The sequence below is a fragment of the Sus scrofa genome, chromosome 12, assembly GCF_054392235.1.
Source record: "Sus scrofa isolate SSC_HxYL_T2T_F1_AM1 chromosome 12, Sscrofa_HxYL_maternal_Yorkshire_Landrace_v2.0, whole genome shotgun sequence".
NCBI classification, from domain to species: Eukaryota; Metazoa; Chordata; class Mammalia; order Artiodactyla; family Suidae; genus Sus; species Sus scrofa.
Window position 1 is genome coordinate 48875981 of NC_139394.1, and position 22966 is coordinate 48898946.

Genomic DNA, 22966 nt, shown 5'->3' on the forward strand with positions numbered 1-22966 from the left:
GAGAAAGGCCAAAGTAAAGGCTTTAAGGTCAGTGTGTGTCTAGCATGTTCAGAGAATAGCAGGGAGGAAGGTGATAGGAGGTCAGCAAAGGAAGAAAGTCAGATCACTTAGGGTCCTGTAAGGACATTTTAAGGACTTGACTTTTATTCTATATGAAATGGGAAGCTTTTGCAGAAGAGTGACATAATCTGGCTTTTGTTCTAAAGGAGGATTATGTGAAGTGCATCCAAAAAATAAGATGAGTGGAAAGAGCCATGGATAAATGTGCACTGAAGCAAATATGACAAAATATTAAGTATAGAATCTAGGTGGTAGATATATAAAACATAAAAATCATACCTGAAAGTATAAAAACCTTAAAAATTATATTTTCTAGGAGTTACCATTGTGGCCCAGCAGTAACGAACCTGACTAATATCCATGAGGATGCAGGTTCCATCTCTGGCCTCGATCATTTCTGTGGCTGTGGCACAGGCCAGCAGCTGCAGCTCTGATTCAGCCCCTAGCCAGAGAACTTCCATATGCCACAGGTGCAGCCCTAAAATGCAGAAAAAATATATATATATAACAAAGTGACTCTCATTAGACAAAATAAGGCTATAACAGTGAAAAATGTATTCTGGCTGCTGTTTTTTAAGAAATCTAGGGATCTGGGGTCAGGATTGTAATAGTGGACATAAGTAGTCTAATTCTGTGGCTAAGGGGTGTGTGTGCGTGTGTGCGAGTGTGTGTTTGGTCTTTTTTTAGGGCCGCATCCACTGCATATGGAAGTTCCTAGGCTAGAGGTTGAATCAACAGCTGCTGGCCTACAACACAGCCACAGCAATGCCAGATTCAAACCGCATCTGCAACCTACACCACAGCTCATGGCAGCACCAGATTCTTCACCTACTGAGTGGGGCCGGGGATCAAACCGGAGTCTTTATGAATGCTAGTTGGGTTTGTTACTGCTGAACCACAACAGGAACTCCTGTGGCTCAGTTTTGAAAGAACCAACAGGATTTTCTGATGGATTGAAGGCAGAGAGAGAAGTTGACAAATGAAGAATGACTCCAAGGTCTGTGGTTTGTGGTGTGAGCAACTTGCTGGGGGAGAGCCTGCATCCATGGGGACTTTGAGAATACATCTTGGACATGTTAGTTTGAACTGTCAAGTAGAGATGATGAGTAGACAGTTTGATATACAAGGAAGAACTGAAGGAAAGAAGGGTAACTAGAGATTAAAAGTTGGGGGTCATCAGTGTGGATGTTTAAAGTCATGGGACTGGATTGGACCACCTGGAGAGTGAGGACCAAGCCCTGGGGCATTTCAACATTAAGTGATTGGGAAAGAGAACCAATAAAGGAGGATTAAAGAGAAACAATCAGAGAGGGAGGAGCATGTTTCCAACTATGTGTGTCAAGTGATGTCAATTACTTGTTCTCCCTGCTCCCAAGTTGTCCTTTGTCTTACTTATCTTGCCAGAACATTAAATTAGAAGTGTTGGAGTTACTGTCGTGGCTCAGCAGAAATGATTCTGATTAGTATCCATGAGGGTGCAGGTTTGATCCCTGGCCTCACTCAGTGGGTTAAGGATCCAGTGTTGCCATGAGCTGTGGTGTAGGTTAGAGATACAGCTCGGATCTGCTATGGCTGTGGCTGTGGCTACAACTCCCATTTGACCCCTACCCTGGGAACCTCCATATGCCCCAAGTATGGTCCTAAAAAGACAGTAAATAAACAAATAAGTGTTTTCTAAGCCTTCTCTCCAAATAATCACTTACTACAAGGGATTTTTTTTTTTTTAAGTCATAAAGGTAATTTCCAAAGTCTAACATCATTTTTTGAAAATTTATCTTAAGTTTTGAAAGCAGACGACTCCTCCTCTTTATTTTTATATGCCCAGCATTTACCCTTACAATATGCATGTAAATGGCAAAACAAGAGTCCCAGGACTCTCTTAGTTCATTTATAGCTCATATTAAGCATCCTAAAGACTACAGCCTCCCCCTTGAAATGACCTGTCGTCTTCTCGGACTAGCTGTGGGACAAGACTGAGAGGTATTTTACAGGCTTTTCAGGTGGGTTGTCCTTTCAAAAGATTCCATTGATATCTCTGGAAGAAAATTTTTAGGATCTGAGGAACTATAGAAGCAAGCAAAATAACTCTGCCATTTCATCTTGCCTTTCCCTGCTTTCAGGGAAGCCAGAAAAGCCTTAGTGTTTTACTCAGAACATGAGACGAAGTTCTACAAGGTGTCGAAAGAACTTGAATCCTCATAGGAGTCAAAGGCCCTCCCCCCTTAAGGAAGCTTATATTATTTACATCATAAAACTCACCCAAACTTTTCAGGAATTCTTAACTACAGGCAAGGTAAGACATGCATCTCCTTTTCCAGATAGAGCAAAAGACAGTACCTTCCTAAGAGCCCTGAATTCCACATCTCCATTGCCCCTGGGTCCCAGCCTTTTATCTGCTTTATGTTGACTGAGTAAAACCCAAGGATGTAACAGAGTACAAATCATAGGAAACTTACAATTTAGTAACGAAGGTATAAACGTCTAAAAAGTTAAATAGTTAGAATTCATTTGTGAAGACCATAGGGAGATTTGCATTTAAACTAACCATTTTACATATTTTTAGGAGTACCATACTTTGTATATTAAGTCACAGTTAATGGGTAGGTTGTCATATTTGCCTTTGGTGCCATGGTGGCCTAGGGTGAGGCCAGTAACTCTTGTTTGGATTCAGAGCACACTCTAGTGACATGTCTGAATAGCCCCTGACATTGGTCTTCACACTCTTCCTGGCCTGGCTGTCATTGAAAATATTTACCCTTATATTTCCCTTTTATAAGGCTAATTAATAGTGATGTGACTTGGTTGTTTCCTAATGCTAACTTTTTAAAATTCTTTAATTTTGGCAATGTTTTACCTCATGAGGGCTAGAGTTCTTGCCCCTCTCATGCTGTGTAGAAGCTTTCTTTCCCTAAGCTTTTTCCAGTCTTAAGAACAGAAATTCTTTAGACCTGGTACCTACTTCGAGGGGATCAGGGGCTGAATTCTCTGAACTCTCCTTAACATAAAACTTCAAGATATGTTGTCACAGAATTGATGCAGAGTGACCTACATAAAATTATCGTCTCTCCTCAACCACTCAGCTCAGATCATGTCAAAGTTTTTCTTTATCAGATTTTGCGAGGTAAGATTTTCTTTATGCAGAAAAAGGTAGTGTCACTGTGTAATTAAATGTTTTGACTTTCCTTTGAACTGTAACTAATCTGACCTTCCAAAGGCTTGCTTCTCCCCTAACAACTTTTCTTTTGAACATAATATATTTAATAATCTCTATACTTGATGTTAAATAAGAGATTTTAAGGGTAGCAGATGGTTCTTCTTTTCAGTGATGGAAGCAAAGGAGCTAATTCATTAGGTAGTCAAGTGGGTTACTCTAGGGAGGTAAATAAGGGGGCTGGTTTGTCAAGCAGGGGTACTTTGCCATAAAGTTTCCAGTCAACAGCCTGCAGTAGGAGTTTGTGGCTGGCATGAGATGACTAACCTGCAAAGGAACTGTGTGGCTGACATATATTCTTCAAGCCAGCAGTAGGTGGACCTGGTCAGAGTGTTGGCTAGCATGCCAGAGTCCAACTCTAGAAAAGCAAAATGACTTTTAAAGCCAAAGCATGGAAGAGACTGATGGCAACAGCCAGCTAAATAATTCTCCAGGCTGTCTCATTAAAGACCACTGACTTGATAGAAAAGCGACTTGGGCTGACATTGTTGGAACTTCCTCGGCTATTGGGCTTGTCCTTCAGAATTCTGCCATTACACATGGAGAATTGTTTAAAGCTAAAATGGTTTTCTTACCTAACAATATACTTCCCCTACCCCAGGGTTCATAAGACATTCTTTATAAAAACTGAAAAGCAGCTTCCAAAAAGATTAAAACACATATACACATATACAATATTAAAACTAGAAAATCACCTTCTATAGATTGGTTGATATTTGGGGGTGAGGGTAGAGGGAAGATACTGAATCTTTTTTTTACACTTCTAAAAAAAATGTGATTTACTATAAATTATTCAGAAGGCTCAACCTGGATGCTGTGATCTTTAACAGTGCTACAGCCCATAGTCTCTTAAGAGGTCAAAAATATTTTTTAAGTAATTAATTACCCTCTTGATTGTCAGTGGTGGAGAACACTTATCAACAGACCTGGGGAGGATTCTGAAATTTGTCTCATCAAGGAACATCTGTCCTGGAAAAGCTCTCTGTTGGTTAATGGGAACTAGTTTGTTGGAACAGGCTCACAATCACAGGTTGAGAGTATCAATAGAAGAGCTCCAATAGCCAAACTTCTGAACAAATTCAAGGTTATCAGTCTGGTCAGCCTTAGTAACTCCAGTGCTTGGAATACTTATCTATACTTAAACCTAAGGAATCTTTCAAATTATAGCTATTATCTCTAGACTGTGCAAACCTTTGACGATTTTATTTTACTATAGCAAAATTGTAGTTTTTTCAGGTAAGACTAGGTCAAGCTTTTAATAATGTTCATAATGCAGTTATTTAGAGAACAGTTTAAGATCCTGTACTCTGTTCCTATGGTTTTCCCCAAATCATTGGCTGAGTAAAAGGAATTAAGTATCTGCAATTAAATCTGTTTGTTATTTCAGGTTTGAAATATCTCCATTCAGCTGGCATTTTACATCGAGACATTAAGCCAGGGAATCTCCTTGTGAACAGCAACTGTGTTCTAAAGGTAGCTTTTCAGTTTATTTAAACATCTAAGAAAAAATCAGAATGTCAAGGCCTATTTAAGAACATGTTTTTGTGAAAGAAGTGATTAAATTTATTTTTACCACTTACCAGAAATTAAAGAACCCAGTTGTCTTTGGCATAATTACTAGTCATGGCCATGGTAACCAATTTGTAGTCTTGGCTCATGGTTTCTTCATGATATTTTGCACATATTGTGGAAATGCTGGAGTTGGAATTGCAGTGTGACTGGAAAGATGTTAGACAAGGTGGTTTCTTTGCAGATTGTTCCATTATGAAGGAAGGACGTATCAGAAGAAAGGTGGGAAGACCAGTAATGTGAGAACCAAGTATGGCTTTTAAGAAGACTGTGTATTTGCACAGCTCATGTTTTTTATGTGCTCTTTGACTGAGGCAGCAAAGTGGGGGGATAGAAACATTTAAAAGTGAAAATACTAAGCCAGGAAAGGATCAAATGTGTTTCCATAGTATGTAATAGCCAATCCTTAGTTATTCCTCTGAAAGGGAATTGATTACAGGATGTATTATGGTTAGTGGTTCCAAATCTCAAGTCATCAGTTTCAGTTTTTACTTTTACTCCAGTACCACCGCCACCCCACTGTCTTTCATTTGAGTGGCTCACAAATAGCAAAATCCACACATGTGCATTTCCCTCCCTCTAAGAGAGAGGTGTGTTAGCAGAACTCCTAAATAGGGAGGGGCCACCATATTTTTTCCAAATCATAGAAATTAGAGATAAGGTTTTTCCTAGAGCTGAAGCATCTTTGTGTAAGCAAGTTAAAATTCCATTTACTTTATGAGTGACCACAGTATTATGTGGTACTCCATTGTGCAGTAAATAATCTTAACATTTCAATTGATATATTTGAAAAAGAAAAGAACTATTTATAAATATTCCCTGCTCTAAACGTAATCAAGACAGTCATTAGTATTTGACTTGTCGGCAGCTAAACCAAACCTTAAAACCAAGTACATAAATGAGTTTTACTTTTTATTTTAAATGCTTTATTTAAACTGTGGGCCAGTTTTCTTTAAAAGTTCATGTGTTATACTGTTTTTGAATAAAAATTTTTCCTTCACTATAGCCTTGAAGAACTCTATTCCTATCTTAACTGTAGAAAGATTGAGAATACCTATTTTTCATATTTTCCCTGAAAACAGTATTATAGTTGAGTCTTTTTTTTCCACAGATAATTAATTGTCCCAAAACCCACTAAAGTAAATATTCCTTCTATAGGTCACTGAGTCGATTCCCCTTTTCATTTTTTGAAAAGAGCTATAAGCCTTCCCCATAACCTTTTTTTTTTTTCTCTTCTTTTGGCCATGCCTGCAGCATGTGGAAGTTCCGGAACCCATACCTAAGCCACTGCAGTGACAGTAGATCCCCAACCTGCTCTGCCACAGGAGATCTCTCCCATAACCTATTTTAATTCTTTAAAAAAAAAATTAAAAACCTTGTAGTCAGGAATTCTTTGTCCTATACAGACCAAATCACCTTTATGACAACTTAAGCCAGTTTCTTCTTATTTCAGTTTCTGGTTGGAGAACCTCACAAAGCGTTTGTATAGAACCTGTCATACTTGATGCCATTAACTGGTTGCAGTCCATTTTCCAAATCATCTGTTATGGTATTGTAACTCCTGGCTACATGAATGAGTAACTAAAAGAAAATGTCATTTATGAATAAACAACATGGATATCAGAACAAATTGAAATTTTGCTGCTCCTTTAACTTAGCAGCCTGCTTTTAAAAGCCGGAGTAGAATACCCTCTACTGGTGCTAATTCTCTTCTCAAATGTAAAAATCCTAGAAAATGGTTATGATAAAACATTTTTTTTTAATTAGCATCCTTTCATATTTTGTTTCCTGTTAGGCACAAAACAGATGATTTTGCTGGAAATCACAATATCTTTTTGGTTATCCTATTATGTAAGCTTCATAGTTTCAGTTTAGCTTGTCTTCCAGTTAAATTACCAAGAATGATTCCAGATCCTTTTTTTTTTTAAACAAAGAACTTGCTTTATAAGAGAAAACATTTTCTGTTGGGTGGATGGGTGTTTTTTTTTAAATATAAATATAAGGAAAATAAAGTGGATTTAAGCTCTTTCCTTTGGTTTTATTTTGTTTTAAAAGATGTGTTGAAAATTCATGGCCAAGTAATAGTTTTTAAATATTATGTGTTGTTTGAACACTGGCCTTTGGGAGGATTTGATAAACAACATACGCTTTTTTTCCTTTTTGGTATAGCTTTGCTGTGTAGTCTGAAAATTTACTTTCGTTTTTAAGTTTTAAAGATGTTGGCCTCATACTCACTTCCCCACATACAAACATGAATTCATTTGATGTTACCAGACACAGTAGATTCGAGATAAAAAGAGATTGCCAAAAATTAGGGGTAAAGTTTTTTTTTAAAGCAGTAGTTTTCAAATGTTGTTTAAGCTGCCAGAACCCCTTGTTCAAATAAAATATTACACTGGGACTTCAACTTAGAAAACAGATAGGAAATGTTATTTTGTCACTCATGTTGACTCAAAGTTAATCAGTGAGAACACTGGGGCTTAGATGGTCCTTTCTCTCTTATCTCATCCTCAGTACTTTCAGCTTTGGTTTTGGTTGCCCAATGTCAAGAAAATCTTAATTCCTGAAAGTAAGCAGAAGTTGCTCGTGGTGGCGCTGCTGCTCTCTACCAACAGCTCCGGATACTTTCCACTTAAACAGAAAGAACACAAAAAGGTTTATTCCCAGATCTGCATGTAAATTAACCAGTCTTTTTCATTTACTGTTATGAGTCCAACTTCTAGCATACTGTCTAAAACACACCAGGCGCTCAGTTAATTAAATGTTTATGACATGAAGAAATGAATGAACTTATCAGCATTGTGTTCTCCAGTGAGCTACACTTTGACATATTCACACATGTGAGTGTAAAGTAGTATTTTAAATAGGAGCACATGAAGTTGAGGTAAAATGTCCACAGAATTCCTGGAGCACCCCCCTCAGAACTGGACTCAGCCAGACTTCCTATGAAATGGGGCTTTAAAGAAATTTTACTATATATATTCCAGGAAGACAGTGAACATAGTTAACTCAGAAGATCTTCAAGATATATCTTTTTTTTTCCTTGTTATATCTTCCTCCATAAGCCAGCCTTGAAAGTAAATTAGCTTGGTTTCTTCATTAAACCTAGAAGTACACTTTTAGCTGCTTTTTGTTTGTTTAGTTCATTAACAATTGGAAACATTTAAAATGAAAAAGATGTCTTTAGGATACATTATCTTATTTTTAGAAATGTGGAAGTTTGAGGCTTTTCTTTCCACTCATCCAAATGAGACAAAATCACATTCTACCTGTGTCCTTTAAAACTTTTCAAATTTCAAAGGGCTGTCAAGATTTTAATTTTTTTGTTATTTTGTTTTACTTTTCCATTTGCATATATGTTTGTCTGCTTGACAATATTTTGATAATCATTTCTGTTTAGATTTGTGATTTTGGATTGGCCAGAGTGGAAGAATTAGATGAATCCCGTCATATGACTCAGGAAGTTGTTACTCAGTATTATCGGGCTCCGGAAATCCTGATGGGCAGCCGTCATTACAGCAATGCTATTGACATCTGGTCTGTCGGGTGTATCTTTGCAGAACTACTAGGACGAAGAATACTGTTTCAGGCACAGAGTCCCATTCAGCAGGTATGATTTCACTTTAGGTTTTAGGAGCTTTCAATTCTATTTACTGATTTAAAGGAAAAACCTTCATGCCCACGTGTCTTGGGCTTATTCGTTGTACAGCCTAAATTGCTTTTAGCAAATTCAAATTCACTTAAAATTCAGAAAGTTATGTCTGAGAGATTGATTTTGCAACTTACAGCCTATTAGAGGGGATGTTGACTTTGTCAAAGGCACTGAGGCGTGGCAGCAGGGTCCGCTGTAACAGTTTGCACAGGTGTAATCTTCAGTTAGAGGGCCTCTGTTCTTTCTAACTGAATGGATCTGACATAAAAATGTATTTTGGTGACTTAATGTACTTACATTTCGTGCTTAGAATATAAATTTTGAGTGCTGACTTCTTTAAATTGAGCATTTAGAAACCTTTCTAACCTCTATTGGTCTAAAATATTTAAATATGGCAGAGAACATCAGCAGCTGATTAAAACATAGCTTTAGGAAACCATTCATGATACTTTAACTGTCTGCCTTTATAGCTAATTTGTTACTACTTCTATTTTTGGGGGAGATTTCCTAAGTATGCTTATTCATAAATTTTAACAATACTGTTTGCATGAGAGTAATGTAACAAGGAGTCAGGCTGTAGAATCAAATTAGTAAGTTCAAATCCTAGCTCTGCCACTTGCTCTGTGTTAAATCTTGGGCAAATTAATCCGTTCTGAGGATTGTTGTGCAGATTAAATGAAGTAATAAAGCTGAAAATAAGACTACTGTCTAGTAAGCACTCAGTAAATGTTAGCAGTTATGATGGTGGTGAGCCAGGATGTGAGGGATACAGCAGTAAACATGACAAAGTTAGTTCCTGGCTTTGTGAAACTTTCACATGAGACAGAAAATGAATAAGCATGCAAATAAATACAATCCCAAGTAGTGGTAAGTTCTATGAAGAAAAAAATGAAACCAGGTTAGGGATGGAGAATAATAATGGAGCAGAGCAGTGCTAAAGGACTCAGGGGATGACATTTGAGGAGTGACCCAAGTGAAATGAGGGAGCAAGATTCCAGGAAGAAGTGTTCCAGGCAAAGGGGCACCAGCAAGTGATGGATGGAGGTGAGGCCGGGAGCACACCTGAGATAAAAGAGCAACCCGCATAATAAAGGCAGGAACAAGTGTGGTGTTGGAGAGATGGCATGAGCTAGGAAGAGCACGTAGGAGATGAGGTCAGAGGGAAAAACACCTGGCCATGGTGACCTGATAAGTACTTTGGATTTTATTCTGTCCAAAGTGTGACAGAAAGCTGTATGAGGTTTTTCTTGGTTTTTTGTTTTTGTTTTTGTTTTTTGTTTTTTTTTTTTTTGTCTTTTTGCCATTTCTTGGGCCGCTCCTGCGGCATATGTAGGTTCCCAGGCTAGGGGTCTAATCGGAGCTGCAGCTACCAGCCTACACCAGAGCCACAGCAGCGCAGGATCCGAGCTGCGTCTGCAACCTACACCACAGCTCACAGCAGCGCCGGATCAGTAACCCACTGAGCAAGGGCAGGGATTGAACCTGCAACCTCATGGTTCCTGGTCGGATTCGTTAACCACTGCGCCACAACGGGAACTCCTGTATGAGGTTTTAAGCAAGGGAGTGTCACGATTTGATTAATCACAATTTTAAAGATCACTCTCAGTACTGTGTATCTTTGTAAATAACTCATGCACTTGACGAAAAATGGAATCATTTTCTGTATGTTCTTATCTACCAAGAATTGTTAACTGATACAATAGAAGCTATATGCTCTGATCAACACTTAAATTTATTTCTGTGCTGTACATTCAAAGTCATTTTTTTTTTTTTTTTTTTTTTTTTAGTTTCCATCTTTTAAAATTGATCCTGGTGATTTAAAAAAAGTATCATATGTAATCTAATTTTTGATACTATTTGTTGACAGTATCCATTTTACTATTCAGTTTCTTTGGAAAGTAAAGTTTAACAGACTTAGCTGTATGTAAGACAGTCTGTCATATCTGGACAGATGTAGCTGCCATATAGAATCGCTTAAGTAAAAAGATATTATTCAAATCCTATATATTGAACAAGGATCTTGGGTTGCTGCTGAAAGAATGTCTAAGGGCAAGTGTGAAGCAACTGGAACAGGATTCAGATATCTCATTTTCTAGAGAAATACATAGGTCTTGAATTTGCCAATCTGATGTAGCCACTAAAGGAGAACTCACATCTTTCTGTCATCAGTGTATTTTGGGGTGAGAAATCAAGATCTAAAATAGGAATAGAGTCTAACTTCTAAATGGAAATAGGTGTTTTCTTTAGCATTTCCTCTTTACTTTTGAGAAATAAATACCCTGTGTACTGTAATAGCAGTAGACTTCATAAAGATGTTACTCATCCATGGAACTAACCCATTTTAGACAACTCTCGCAGTATGTCCATTTGTTTTCATGAGCCAGTCATTCCCTTCTGCTCTTTTTAGAGGTCCAAGAGTACTGCCAGGACACTTTTCCCAAAAAGCTTTGTGTAGAGATCTTTAATTCTGTGCAAAAATAGCTACTTGAGTGTCTCCATTATCCTGGAGGGCAGTGATGCTGATGGCTACCCCATGGTTTAGTTAAGTGCAAAAAATAGTGCTTTATATTTGGCAGCCCCAGAATCAGGAAAAGCAGTATTCTCTGGGTAAAAATTTTCTTTCCTGGAGGAATCCAAATGAAATGTTATTGCTAATTGGGTTATGAAGTTAGAACAATGATATAGCACTACAGAAAATTGTTAAGGTAGTTTGCTACCTACAAAGACTTCTTTGTGAGACCATTGTTACTGGTCTCTGTTGTTGTGGTGACTAATTAGATGTGGCCTTATGCAGCGTCATAGTTTTCTCCAGCATAAGAGATTTCTAGCAAAACTAGAATGTAAAGGGTAATTTTTTTTTTTTTTTTTTAGAGCCACACCTATGGCATATGGAAGTTCCCAGGCTAGGGGGTTGAATCAGAGCTGCAGCTGCTGGCTTACACCGAAGCCACAGCAACACCAGGTCCAAGCTGCATCTTTGACCTACACCACAGTTCACAGCAATGCTAGGTCCTTAACCCACTGAGCAAGGTCAGGGATTGAACCCTTATCCTCATGGATTCTAGTCAGGTTCATTATCACTGAGCCACAACAGGAACTCCCTGTTTTCTATACTTTTATCACATGGATTCATAGTAAACATTTCTTTTTTTTTTTTAATAGCCTAGAAAGTGAGAGTAGGGGCTTCTACCAATTAATCTGGAATTTGCCTTAAGGTTTTCCCCCCAAAATTTGGTCCTCATCTCTCAGGCTTTAAGGGTAATGAGAAGTTGTTTCCGTGCGCTTACCCTCCGTCTGCATTTCATGTTTCCTCGTAGTTGGATTTGATCACAGATCTCTTGGGCACACCATCGCTGGAAGCAATGAGGACGGCTTGTGAAGGCGCTAAGGCACACATACTCAGGGGTCCTCATAAACAGGTAAAAGCAGAGGGAGGGGCTCTGTATTTGGTAACCATCTGTTTGGGCAGAGCTTCCCGCCAACTGAATAATGAAGTGAGAATCTTTAAACAAAAACATTACTTGTAGGTTTTATTTATTTTTTGATGTTACGGCCATAAGTAAGAAAATGTTAAAATATTTGTCAAACCAAATTAAATATAGTGATTCCCAGTGCTGTAGAAGAAAGTAAATATTTTGTAGCCCCTTTGCTAATAAATGACCCCTGGCTTTTGTCTCCTGGTTTTTGATGTGTCTGGGGGAAGTTATTGGGGGTAGAGCTTTGACCTCAGTGCCACAACCTCATGCATGTATATCAAGGTATCCTTTCCGTATACTGAGCCAAAATACCTGGTATCTCTTATTCCAGCCAGAAAGGTGAAGCTGTTTCTGTTGCACTCTTGCCACAAACACAGAATCAGATGTGAATGTTGTTAGAAGTATGAAGAGCAATTGCCAGATTTGCACTGATCAGTATTACTTGCCACCAGCCAAGTCACTGCTGAGAAAGACAAAATGGTTATTACCTCCATCCTGTTGATTTAACAGCATTTTTTAGAAGCACTTTCCTAATCTCCCTTGGACAAAACAGCTTAATGATGTGAAGAGTAAGGGGAGTGCTTTTCTAGGATCAACAAACCAAAATAGACAAGAGAGGGTTTGAACAAGAAGACTTGGCAACGAACTCTCCTGGGCTTTGCCTTGCTTTCTTTTAAACTGGGCATTTAGATAATCTGCTTGATCATTAGATCTGGTCGATCTAATTTTTGGACCAAAGGACAGACCAAGTTTGACACTTCTCTCAAATCACCCACCAGCCAATTGGTCAAGGCCTTGCCTTTCCCTTGTCGTTCCCTCTCTGTGATTCTCATATGAGTCCAGAGTTTATATTTACACAGGCAAAAAGGGCATTGGGTCAAACGCGTTATCTTCTAAAACCAGCCCGAACCAGTAAGTGTAGATTTACTACTAGAGATGGAGGTGCTGGTGTTTATATAGCCCCCTGCTGGTCATATCCTTCTATTGCATTTAGTTTATACACATGAAATAACATGGGCCCTGACACCCGGAGAAGAGCACAGTAAAGCTCACCTAGAGGAAGGTTCTATATTAATAGAAGAAATGAACAAGATCTTTTATGTTCAATTTATTGGTCAGTATCGGGAATGCTAATTTATCAATACCTGGCACATGTACCTTCAAAGCAGATTTTTTTAAAAAATTCATTTGTATATGTGCAAATACTACGTGAGTACCTATAAAATAAAAATTTTACAAAGAGTTAGACATCCTTAGCTACCCCTCACATGCCATCCTAGTGTCTTTTGGTTTAATTTGAGAATATCTTTCCAGACATTTTTCTATGTATTTATTTACATACATTCATATAGACAGAAACATATGTTCTATTTGTTGGAACCTTTTAAAAAATATAAATATACATACACAGAAGGAGACCCTAATTGGCTGTCTTCTTAAGGTCACAGATTACTGCCTCAATATACTTAATGTTGGTTGATTGACATATATACTTCCATGTGGTATATCACTCAGGACTCTTTCTAGTTTAAGTTAAAACTGACTTAAGCGTGAAGTTCCCTGGTGGCCTAGCAGTTAAGAACTCATTGTTATTGCCATGACTCAGGTTCAGTCCCTGGCCCAGGAACTTCTGCATGCCACAGACACATCTAAGGAAAAAATGGGGGGGGGGACCCAAAACCTGACTTAAGCAAAAAAGGAACTTACTGGCTCTTATCACTGAAAAGTCTTGAGCTACCACTGACTTCAGGCTCTGCCAGATTCAGGTAGTCACGTGATGTTTTGTGCCAGGAATCTGACTCTCTTATGTTCTGTTTCCCTGTGTATTGGCTTCATTTTCAGACCAGCTTTCCCCCATGTGTTTTGCAAAAATGGAACTAGCAGTCTAAGCCTATATTGTATTAGCATATCAATCCTTCAGGAAAGAGCTTTCCCAAATAGATCCAGAAAAATATCTTGAAGCCTTCTGATTCAGTTAGGAATGTGTTTTGTTATGAGTCGTAGAAAACCTTGCTTATAATAGCTTAAAGAAATAGAAGTTTATTTTTTCCTCATATCATGAAGACCCAGAGGTAGGCAGTCTGATGGTGGCATAGCACCTCAATTACGGCATGGAAGATCTAATTTTTTTCCTTCCTTTCTGCTCTGCCATCTTTAGAATGTTGATCATACTCTCTTGCTTATTGCTTCGTGGTCACAAAATGGCTTGTCCAGAAATCATATCCATATTCAAAGCAGGAAAATGGAGGAATGAGGGAGCACTAGCAGTATCTATTCCCTTTATCAGGAAAGCAAAAGTTTTCCTAGAAGCCTGCCTACCAGACCTCTACTTGTATGTCATTATCCAGAACTGTGTGATAATGTGGCCTCCCAGATGCAAGACAGGCTTTAAAAATGTGTCTCTTCTATCCCATATAATAAAAGTAGATAAAGGATAAAGGACTTGGGGGTCTTGGTAGGTTAGCCATTCCATTGGCTGTTCCCAACCTGTTTTAGGCCATGTTTCCATCCTGGAACTAGTAATATATCATCTGATTGGCCAAGCCTGGGTCAGGTGCCCATTCTTAGAGCTGGGAGATTGAAATCAAGCCCAGCCAAACCTCTTGATTTGAGAGCTAGAAAGGGAATGTTTCCCTAAAGGTCAGGAAATGATGGGCAGACAAAAAAACTGTATGGTTTTTGGTTTTTTTTTGTCTTTTCTAGGGCTTCTCCTGCGGCATATGGAGGATCCTGGGCTAGGGGTCTAATTGGAGCTGTAGCCACCAGCCTACACCACAGCCACAGCAACACTGGATCCGAGCCGAGTCTGCAACCTACACCATAGCTCACGGCAGCACCGGATCCTTAACCCACTGAGCAAGGCCAGGGATCGAATCCGCAACCTCATGGTTCCTAGTCGGATTCGTTAACCATTGCGCCATGACGGGAACTCCTTTTTTAATTTGTCTCTTTTCTGCAACTCAAAATCTTGGATGAAGGGAATCTTAGCTGCCATGGCCCGGGTGTCTATTAAGACAGATACCTGTTGAGGCATGGCCCTGTTAATAAAATTGAAAAGTCTATTTTCAGCCCTTAGTTGCTTTGTTCATCTTTTATAAGATGTAGATCTTCATTTTTACTTAACTATTCTCAGCTAGTTGTGTCAGAAATAGGTAAAATACTTTCACTGAGGTAGAAATAGTCTTGTCTCCTAACAGAGACCTTATCTTACAGTTAAGAGAATCAGAGTATGCTACAGAGTTCGTTCAATTCAAACTTCTTGGAACTGTCCTACACTTTTGGTGGGAGCATAAATTGGTACAACCACTATGGAAAACAGTATAGAGTTTCCTCAGAAAACTAAATATAGAACTACCATATGATCCAGCAATCCCACTCTTGGGCATATATCCAGACAAAACTATAATTCAAAAAGATACATACATCTGCATGTTCATATCAGCCCTATTCACAATGGCCAAGACATGCAAACAACCTAAATGTCCATCGACAGATGAATGGATGAAGAAAATGTGTACATATATACAGTGGAATACTGCTCGGCCATAAAAACAAAATAATGCCATTTGCAGCAACATGGATGCAACCAGAGATTATCATACTAAGGAAAGTAGGTCAGAAAGAGAAAAACAAATAACATGATAGAACTTAAATGCAGAATCTAAAATATGGCACAAATGAACAGAAACAGACTCAGACGTAGCAACAGACTTGTGGGCACCAAGGGGAAGGGGGAGGGAGTGGGATGGACTAGGAGTTGCAAACTCCATGCAAACTGTTACAGTTAGAATGGATAGGAGTTCCCGTCGTGGCGCAGTGGTTAACGAATCCGACTAGGAACCATGAGGTTGCGGGTTCGGTCCCTGCCCTTGCTCAGTGGGTAAATGATCCGGCGTTGCCGTGAGCTGTGGTGTAGGTTGCAGACGTGGCTCGGATCCCGTGTTGCTGTGGCTCTGGCGTAGGCCGGTGGCTACAGCTCCAATTCAACCCCTAGCCTGGGAACCTCCATATGCCGCGGGAGCGGCCCAAGAAATAGCAACAACAACAACAACAACAAAAAGACAAAAAGACAAAAAAAAAAAAAAAAAAAAAAAAGAATGGATAAGCAGTGAGGTCCTACTGTATAGCACAGGGAATTATATCCAATCTCCTGGGATAGACCATGATGGAAGATAATATAAGAAAGGAAATGTATTTTTATGTATGACTGGGTCACTTTGCTGTATGGCAGAAATTGGCACAATATTATAAGTCAACTATATTCTAATAAAAAATTAAAAACAAACTTCTTTTCAGATGGAGGTTTCATTTGTATTAACCCCAGAGTGCTTGCTCTAATGCACTGCACATGGTGCAACTCAATTCACTCTGCAGGCACAATTGTGGTGTCTCTCCTGCCAGGTGAAAACTGTTAGGAACAGCTAACAGGCCTTGCTTAACCTGGCCTCCTCTGCTGCAGTGACCACACTCTGCAGTTGGCTCATGATGACTGTGGCACGCCATCTAGGGACTCTCACTCAGGTCCGGAAGCTCATCCTTGCTTCGTTTCACTGGCAATTAATCATAGTCATTAACAGAGCACTCTTTATAACCCTTCCTGTCCTCGTGATTCAGCACTGGCACCCACTCACTCCTACGTTGTCTAAATGACTTATAAACTTGCAGAACAAACAGAAAATGGATGGGTATATTTTAATGAGAGAACTAATGTGTGTGAGTGTTAGGGGAATTGGCAAAAAACTTTTTTCCAAATGAGATATTTAGAGCATATTCCTAAGCATTCTATTTTTTTCTCTTATTCAAATTGATTCTCTTATACTTGATGAGAAATATTATAAACTTCTCTAGATTCTTGTACCCTGAACCCAAGTGGGTTGGTAAATTAGAGGGGAAGAAATGGAATTAGAAATGCACCATATCGGAGTTCCCGCTGGGGCAGAGCAGGATCGGCGGCATCTCTGCAGGTCAGGACGCAGGTTCAATCCCTAGCCCAGTGCAGTGGGTTAAGGATCGAGCATTGCTGCAGCTGCAGCATCGGTTGTGACTACAGCTTGGATCTGGTTCCTGGCCAGACAACTCCATATGCTGTGGGGTGGCCAAAAATGGGGAGTGGGGGGAAGCAGCATTTCTAGTATTACATCTTTCCTGTGGAGCCATTACTAATGGTTATCATTCTGGAGAGGTACTGTGTAACTAACTCTTCTTTTTCTCTATGCCTTTTTGTGTGTGTGTCCTTTTTTTAGGGCTGCACCTGCGGCATATGGAAGTTCTCAGCTAGGTGTTGAATCAGAGCTGCAGCTGTTGGCCTACACCACAGCTCATGGCAACAGCAGATCCTTAACCCAGTGAGCGAGGCCAGGGATTGAACCCTCATCCTCATGGATACTAGTTGGGTTTGTAACCAATAAGCCACGATGGAAATGCCTCTTTGTGCCTCCTTTTAACATGCATATTAAAACGGAAAAGGAACAAGCATAAAAATGTTTAGGCTGAAAGGAAGCTTAAGCTTAATGTATTTGTTGGGGTGTACTTCCGTAAAGAATAAAATTGGGGGTAAATTTTAAAAGTTTTGGGTAGCCTTAAACATCCATTCTAGATTTTCACAAACCCCCCATCCCATTTCCAGTCGTCCTTAAGTCATGCAGTTTGCCTTCTAATTTGTTTCCTATTCTCTATTCAACAGCCTCTGGAACTACTTGTTTATGTGTTTTCCTTGCCCAGAGAGATGTTACTCGTCTTTGTTGTCCCAGCAGCCAGCCCAGGGCCTGCATTTGGATGATTAGCAATGATGTTGGTAGGTAGGCAGGTCCGTACTGGTGCAGTCTAAGAGGTGAGAAAGCCGAAGTTCACATGACTCATCTGAGTCTAGGGATGGCAAGGCTAGAATTTGAAACCACGTCCTCTAGTACTCATTCCAGTATTCCCTTCCCTGTGCTATCACCTGCCTCCACCACAAACATGGGATAAGGGCTAGATTCACTTTGAGAGTGGAAAGAAAAGAATTGCCTATGGAGAGACATTTTGGTCTGTAAAAATGGGCCTGAATTTGGCTGCCAAGCTGCACAAGCCACTGAAAAAGAGGGCAGCAATTCACAATCAAGAATCAGAATCTTTCAAGAATATCTCATTGCTTCATTTTACACAGTAAAAAATTCTTAGGGGTTCCCACTACGGCACAGTGGGTTGAAAATCTGACTGCCATGACCCGGGTCACTGCGGAGGTGTGGGTTTGATCCTCGGCCCAGTGCAGTGGGTTAAAGGATCCAGTGTAGGTCACAGCTGTGGACTGGATTCAGTCCCTGGACCGGGAAACTTCTATATGTGTGGGTACAGCCATTAGGAAAAAGAATTCTCGGGAGTTGCCGTTGTGGTGCAGTGGAAGTGAATCCAGCTAGCAATCATGAGGTTTAGGGTTCTATCCCTGGCCTCACTCAGGGGGTTAAGCATCTGGGGTTGCTGTGAGCTGTGGTGTAGGTCACAGACACTGCTCAGATCCTGAGTTGCTGTGGCTGTGATGTAGGCTGGCAGCTGTAGCTCTGATTGGGTCCCTAGCCTGAACCTCCATATGCCGCGTGTGCAGCCCAAAAAAGCAAAAAAAAAAAAAAAAAAAAAAAATTCTCAGGGAAGATGTATGTACATTATAGTTGTAAGTTAAAACCTCTTCCCCATTCTTCACAATCCCCCCTCCCTCATCTTAATGCAAATAATTTCAGAGCTGCCATAGACTTACATATGTTTAAGAAAACATGTAAATACACCAAGGAGTAGTAAGTTGGTCTACAAGTATTAGAATGCCAACTATATATAAACTCTGTGCACATACTGCTTTTTATCTGAATAATCCCATCATGTAGCATACAATTTTAGAACTAAAGTAGACTTCAGAGATCGAGTCCAGCCTTCTCATTTTACACCTAAGGATCATGAAATTCAGACTTATTGACGTATCTAATTAGTTAACTAGAATCCCCCCATCTCCTCTTGTTTCCTAACACTGCTGTCCTGAAGAAAACATGTGTAAGGTGAATAATTACCTTCTGATAATTGTGTCTTGTTGGGTGTTCCTGTATGGCTTAGCTGAGGGAAGGAGGCGTGCAGCTCTGCCTCCTTTTTACATCTGTATGTAAAATACTTGATGTTGGTAGTTATCATAGGATTCTGAAGCTGTGGATTGAGATATGGCACCTTTTAGTGTTACTTGTGTGAGACAGAGTAGTGATGCTTTTCACCTGCTCTGTCCCCGACTTTCCAAGCAGCGACATAGAAGCCTTACACGCTCGGCAGCTTCTTTGGTCCTTAGAGCCATCCCCCTGCCTCAGTGCCAGAGGATTAGATAAGTGCATGTGGATATGCTGGCCACTTATAATTATTGCATAGTCAGCCCTAAAGGTACTACAGGTGGAACCAGCAAAAGCTGTGTCATACTTTCTTAGATTCTGTAAATTCCTGAGTGTTCTAAAGCTCCTTTCGTGTTTCAGCAACTTTACGTTAATGTTGCCATAAGACATAGAATTTACATGCTTAACATTGCACGTGGCTAAGGTTTTAAATCTTTTTTTTTTTTTTCCTCCCATCCCTAGGCACATTTGGTCTCCCATCTTGCCAAAGCGTGCACAATATAAGGCTAACAGGAGTTCTATCTTTACAGGATTAGCTTTCATTTTTCATAGGCTCTTTCGTGCTCTGATACAGTGGATAATCATGCAATATAAAATATGCCACTGAACGTCAATGGTGGTGGTTGCTTTTGAAGACTGGTTATGAGGGGAACACTCATTGCCTTTGAGTTGAGACTCAGGTGCCCACGTCTTTTGAGCTGGGTACTTACCTTTGTCGTAAATTGGCTGTATTCCATGTCTACTTACACACACTCACCTATTTGAATTCTGTATTTTTTCATAGCCATCTCTTCCTGTACTTTATACCCTGTCCAGCCAGGCTACACATGAAGCTGTTCATCTCCTTTGCAGGATGTTGGTCTTTGATCCAGTAAGTAGTATTTGCTTTTATATTTTTGTAATGAATTAAATCTGTGTGTTTTCTAAGAAAAACAGCCTGGCTTTGAATAAGAGGACAATGTAAATGACGTGTCGAAAGATCAACTTCATCTCCCAGTTCTGTGTGTGTCATGCTCCCCCATCACACAGAAGTTTGATTATTAACACATTGGAGTCGAGGGGAGGGGGATAAGGAATTGTACCATCCTTATTTATTCTCAGTATTTGTAAAAGGAGCTTGACACCAAGTTAAATTAGGGAAAAAACATTTAACATTATTTGAAAAAATCTGCCCATTGTATTGCATAAGGAAATGTTTACTCTGGGTTGTTGAGATGATAGCTTTTCCAAATGCCATTTCTAGAAATTTGACTCTTCTAGGGTAAAGTTCAGTTCTTCATTTATTCATTCAAAGAATATTTTTTATTCACCTTTGTACCAATAACTATTGTCAAGGAAGGCTAAGAAACTGAAGCATTTAGAAAATTTTACTTGCTGAGAGTACTTGGAAGTCACCAAATACAAAACACAATAGGTATTTAAAGAGGAAAAATACCCACAGAATTATGTTATTCAGTTTACATTGGTTTTTTCGTGATAAGAAAACAGCAACTCTCTCACGTGATTATTTAATCCACAAAGGTCAGAATGATCTTCAGATGTCAGCATAACAAAGATGGGGTGAAAAAAATTGTTAGGGAGTCCAGGTTTGTGGGAGACAGTCAAGGTTCTATTATTTGTGGGACCAGAACCAATCAGAGAGACCAAGTTATTTTTATTCCATCTCAGGGTACAAAATGGACTTTTGGTTGGTTGGTTGGTATTTGCGTTTGTTTCCTTTCGTTTGTTTACTTTGGCGTGTGAGGTGTTTGGTGATGTGGGAAGCAGGACAAGGTGGCAGTTCTCGTTCCCACAGTCCCTCCTCGTGGTCACGTTCCTGCCATTATAGACAGTTTGAGCCACATAACTTGTTGAATGAGCCAGTGATTTAGTGTCATTAGTGTGATACTTTATTTGGCTGGTTTATCTACATCGCTAATGGCAATGTGGATTAGTGCATAAAGACCTCTTGCATGGTTAACAAAACTAGAGGCACATGAACTTCAGGTTGCAAAAGTAATTTCTGTCTACCCATAGAGTTCTAAAGGCCCAGAGATTAAAATTTATTTTTATGTGTCAGAAATGGTATTCTCTATTAGTTCTATTTAGATTAGGAACCAAGAACTGTGTGTGATTCACCTGTACCACTTTTCTTTCTTTTTTTTTTTTTTTTTTTTTGGTCTCTTTGCCTTTTCTAGGGCTGCACTCACGGCATATGGAGGTTCCCAGGCTAGGGGACTAATCGGAGCTGTAGCCGCCTGCCTACACCAGAGCCACAGAAACACAGGACCTGAGCCACGTCTGCAACCTACACCACAGCTCACAGCAACGCCATATCCTTAACCCACTGAGCGAGGCCAGGAATGGAACCTGCAACCTCATGGTTCCTAGTCAGATTGGTTAACCACTGAGCCACGATGGGAACTCCTACAAGCAGTATTTTTAAAGCACAACAATAATTGTTAGGAATTTAGAAGTCACTTTTTTCATTTGAACAAAAACATCTTTTACCTTGCATATATACATCTTCCTGTCATCACACATTCTTTTACATTCTTTAAAAAAAAAAATACACATGTACTTTAACCAAAGGTATTTACACATTTTGTAAACTGTTTATTGATGGCTGCTTAATAATATATTAATGAAGAGACTGGATATATCAAAATTATGTTGTCCAGATATCTAAAGACTGCTTATTAATTCAGATTAATACAATACTTAACTAATACTAATACTTAATGTAAAATAATGAGGAGATTAAAACTTAACACATTAGGTCTTTATGATTTGTAGCATACACAAAACTAATATCTTTTTAGAAGTACATTACTATTATCATTCATCTAATTTAGTTGAACACATAATTTTGCAATTCCATAATCTTAGACAGTGATATTAGTTTATCTGATCAGCAAAACCAGTAGGAAAAAAATCAGATTCAAAATAATTTGTCTTTTTATGAGACAACAAATTCCAAATTTATGTAAGCTAGAATATTATATTAGCATTATTTGTACATGGAAGTAAAATCAGAAAGGAAACAGATGTTTTTAAATTTTTACAACTATTAACTCAGACTGATTTGTCCAAAGAGTCATTTTGCATTCAATTATCTTATACAGTTATATTCCAAATAGTAAAACTTCTAAGTTGTGGAGTTCCCCTTGTAGCTCAGCTGTAACAAACCTGACTGGTATACTTGAGAAGGCAGGTTCGATCTCTAGCCTCACTCAGCAGGTTAAGGATCTGGCATTGCTGCAAGCTGCAGCATAGGCCACAAACATGGCTCAGATCCTGTGTTGCTGTGGCTGTGGTCAGGCTGGCAGCTGTAGCTCCGATTCGACCTCTACCCTGGGAACTTCCATATGAGGCCCTAAAAAATAGAAAAGGAAAAAAAAAGAAAACTTCTAAATTGTTTAAGATGAATGTTTTTTGCTTACTTTGTAACCTAGTAATCAAGAGTATTATTTTAACTCAAAATTAAAGCCTTGTTTTTCTTTTCTTTTTTCTTTTTTTGCCACATCTATGGCATGTAGAAGTTCCAGCACCAGGGATTGAACCCATGGCACAGCTGTAACCAGAGCCACAGTTGTGACAACAGTGGATCCTTAACCTGTTGAGCCACAAGGGAACTCCAAAGCTTTTTTTTATTATTATTATTCTTTTTAGAGCCACACCCTCAGCATATGGAGCTGCATCTGCATCCAGTGCCACAGCTCATAGTAGCACTGGATCCTTAACCCACTGAGCAGGGCAGGGATCAAACCTCATGGATACTAATTAGGTTCATTACCACTGAACCACAACGGGAACGCCTCCAAAGCTTTTTTAAATCTCTGAGTTACAGCTTGGGCAAGAAAAAGTTTCTAAGAGCCAAAATATTTTATTCATAAGGAAG

The 22966-nt window shown here is 39.2% G+C and overlaps 1 protein-coding gene across 3 annotated transcripts in view; it reads left to right on the plus strand.

The window, feature by feature from the left end:
* Positions 1-22966, plus strand: part of NLK (nemo like kinase) — a 150602-nt gene that overhangs the window by 120586 nt on the left and 7050 nt on the right. For all 3 annotated transcript variants that reach the window (XR_002337277.2, XM_021067474.2, XM_084985565.1), the window contains exons 4-8: positions 3075-3181; positions 4659-4744; positions 8241-8450; positions 11810-11911; positions 19871-19957. Coding sequence is in view for 2 of the 3 variants with exons in the window: in XM_021067474.2 (XP_020923133.1) it covers positions 3075-3181; positions 4659-4744; positions 8241-8450; positions 11810-11911; positions 19871-19957 (592 nt within the window). In the remaining variant the exon portion in view is untranslated. The remainder of the gene's footprint in view (positions 1-3074; positions 3182-4658; positions 4745-8240; positions 8451-11809; positions 11912-19870; positions 19958-22966) is intronic.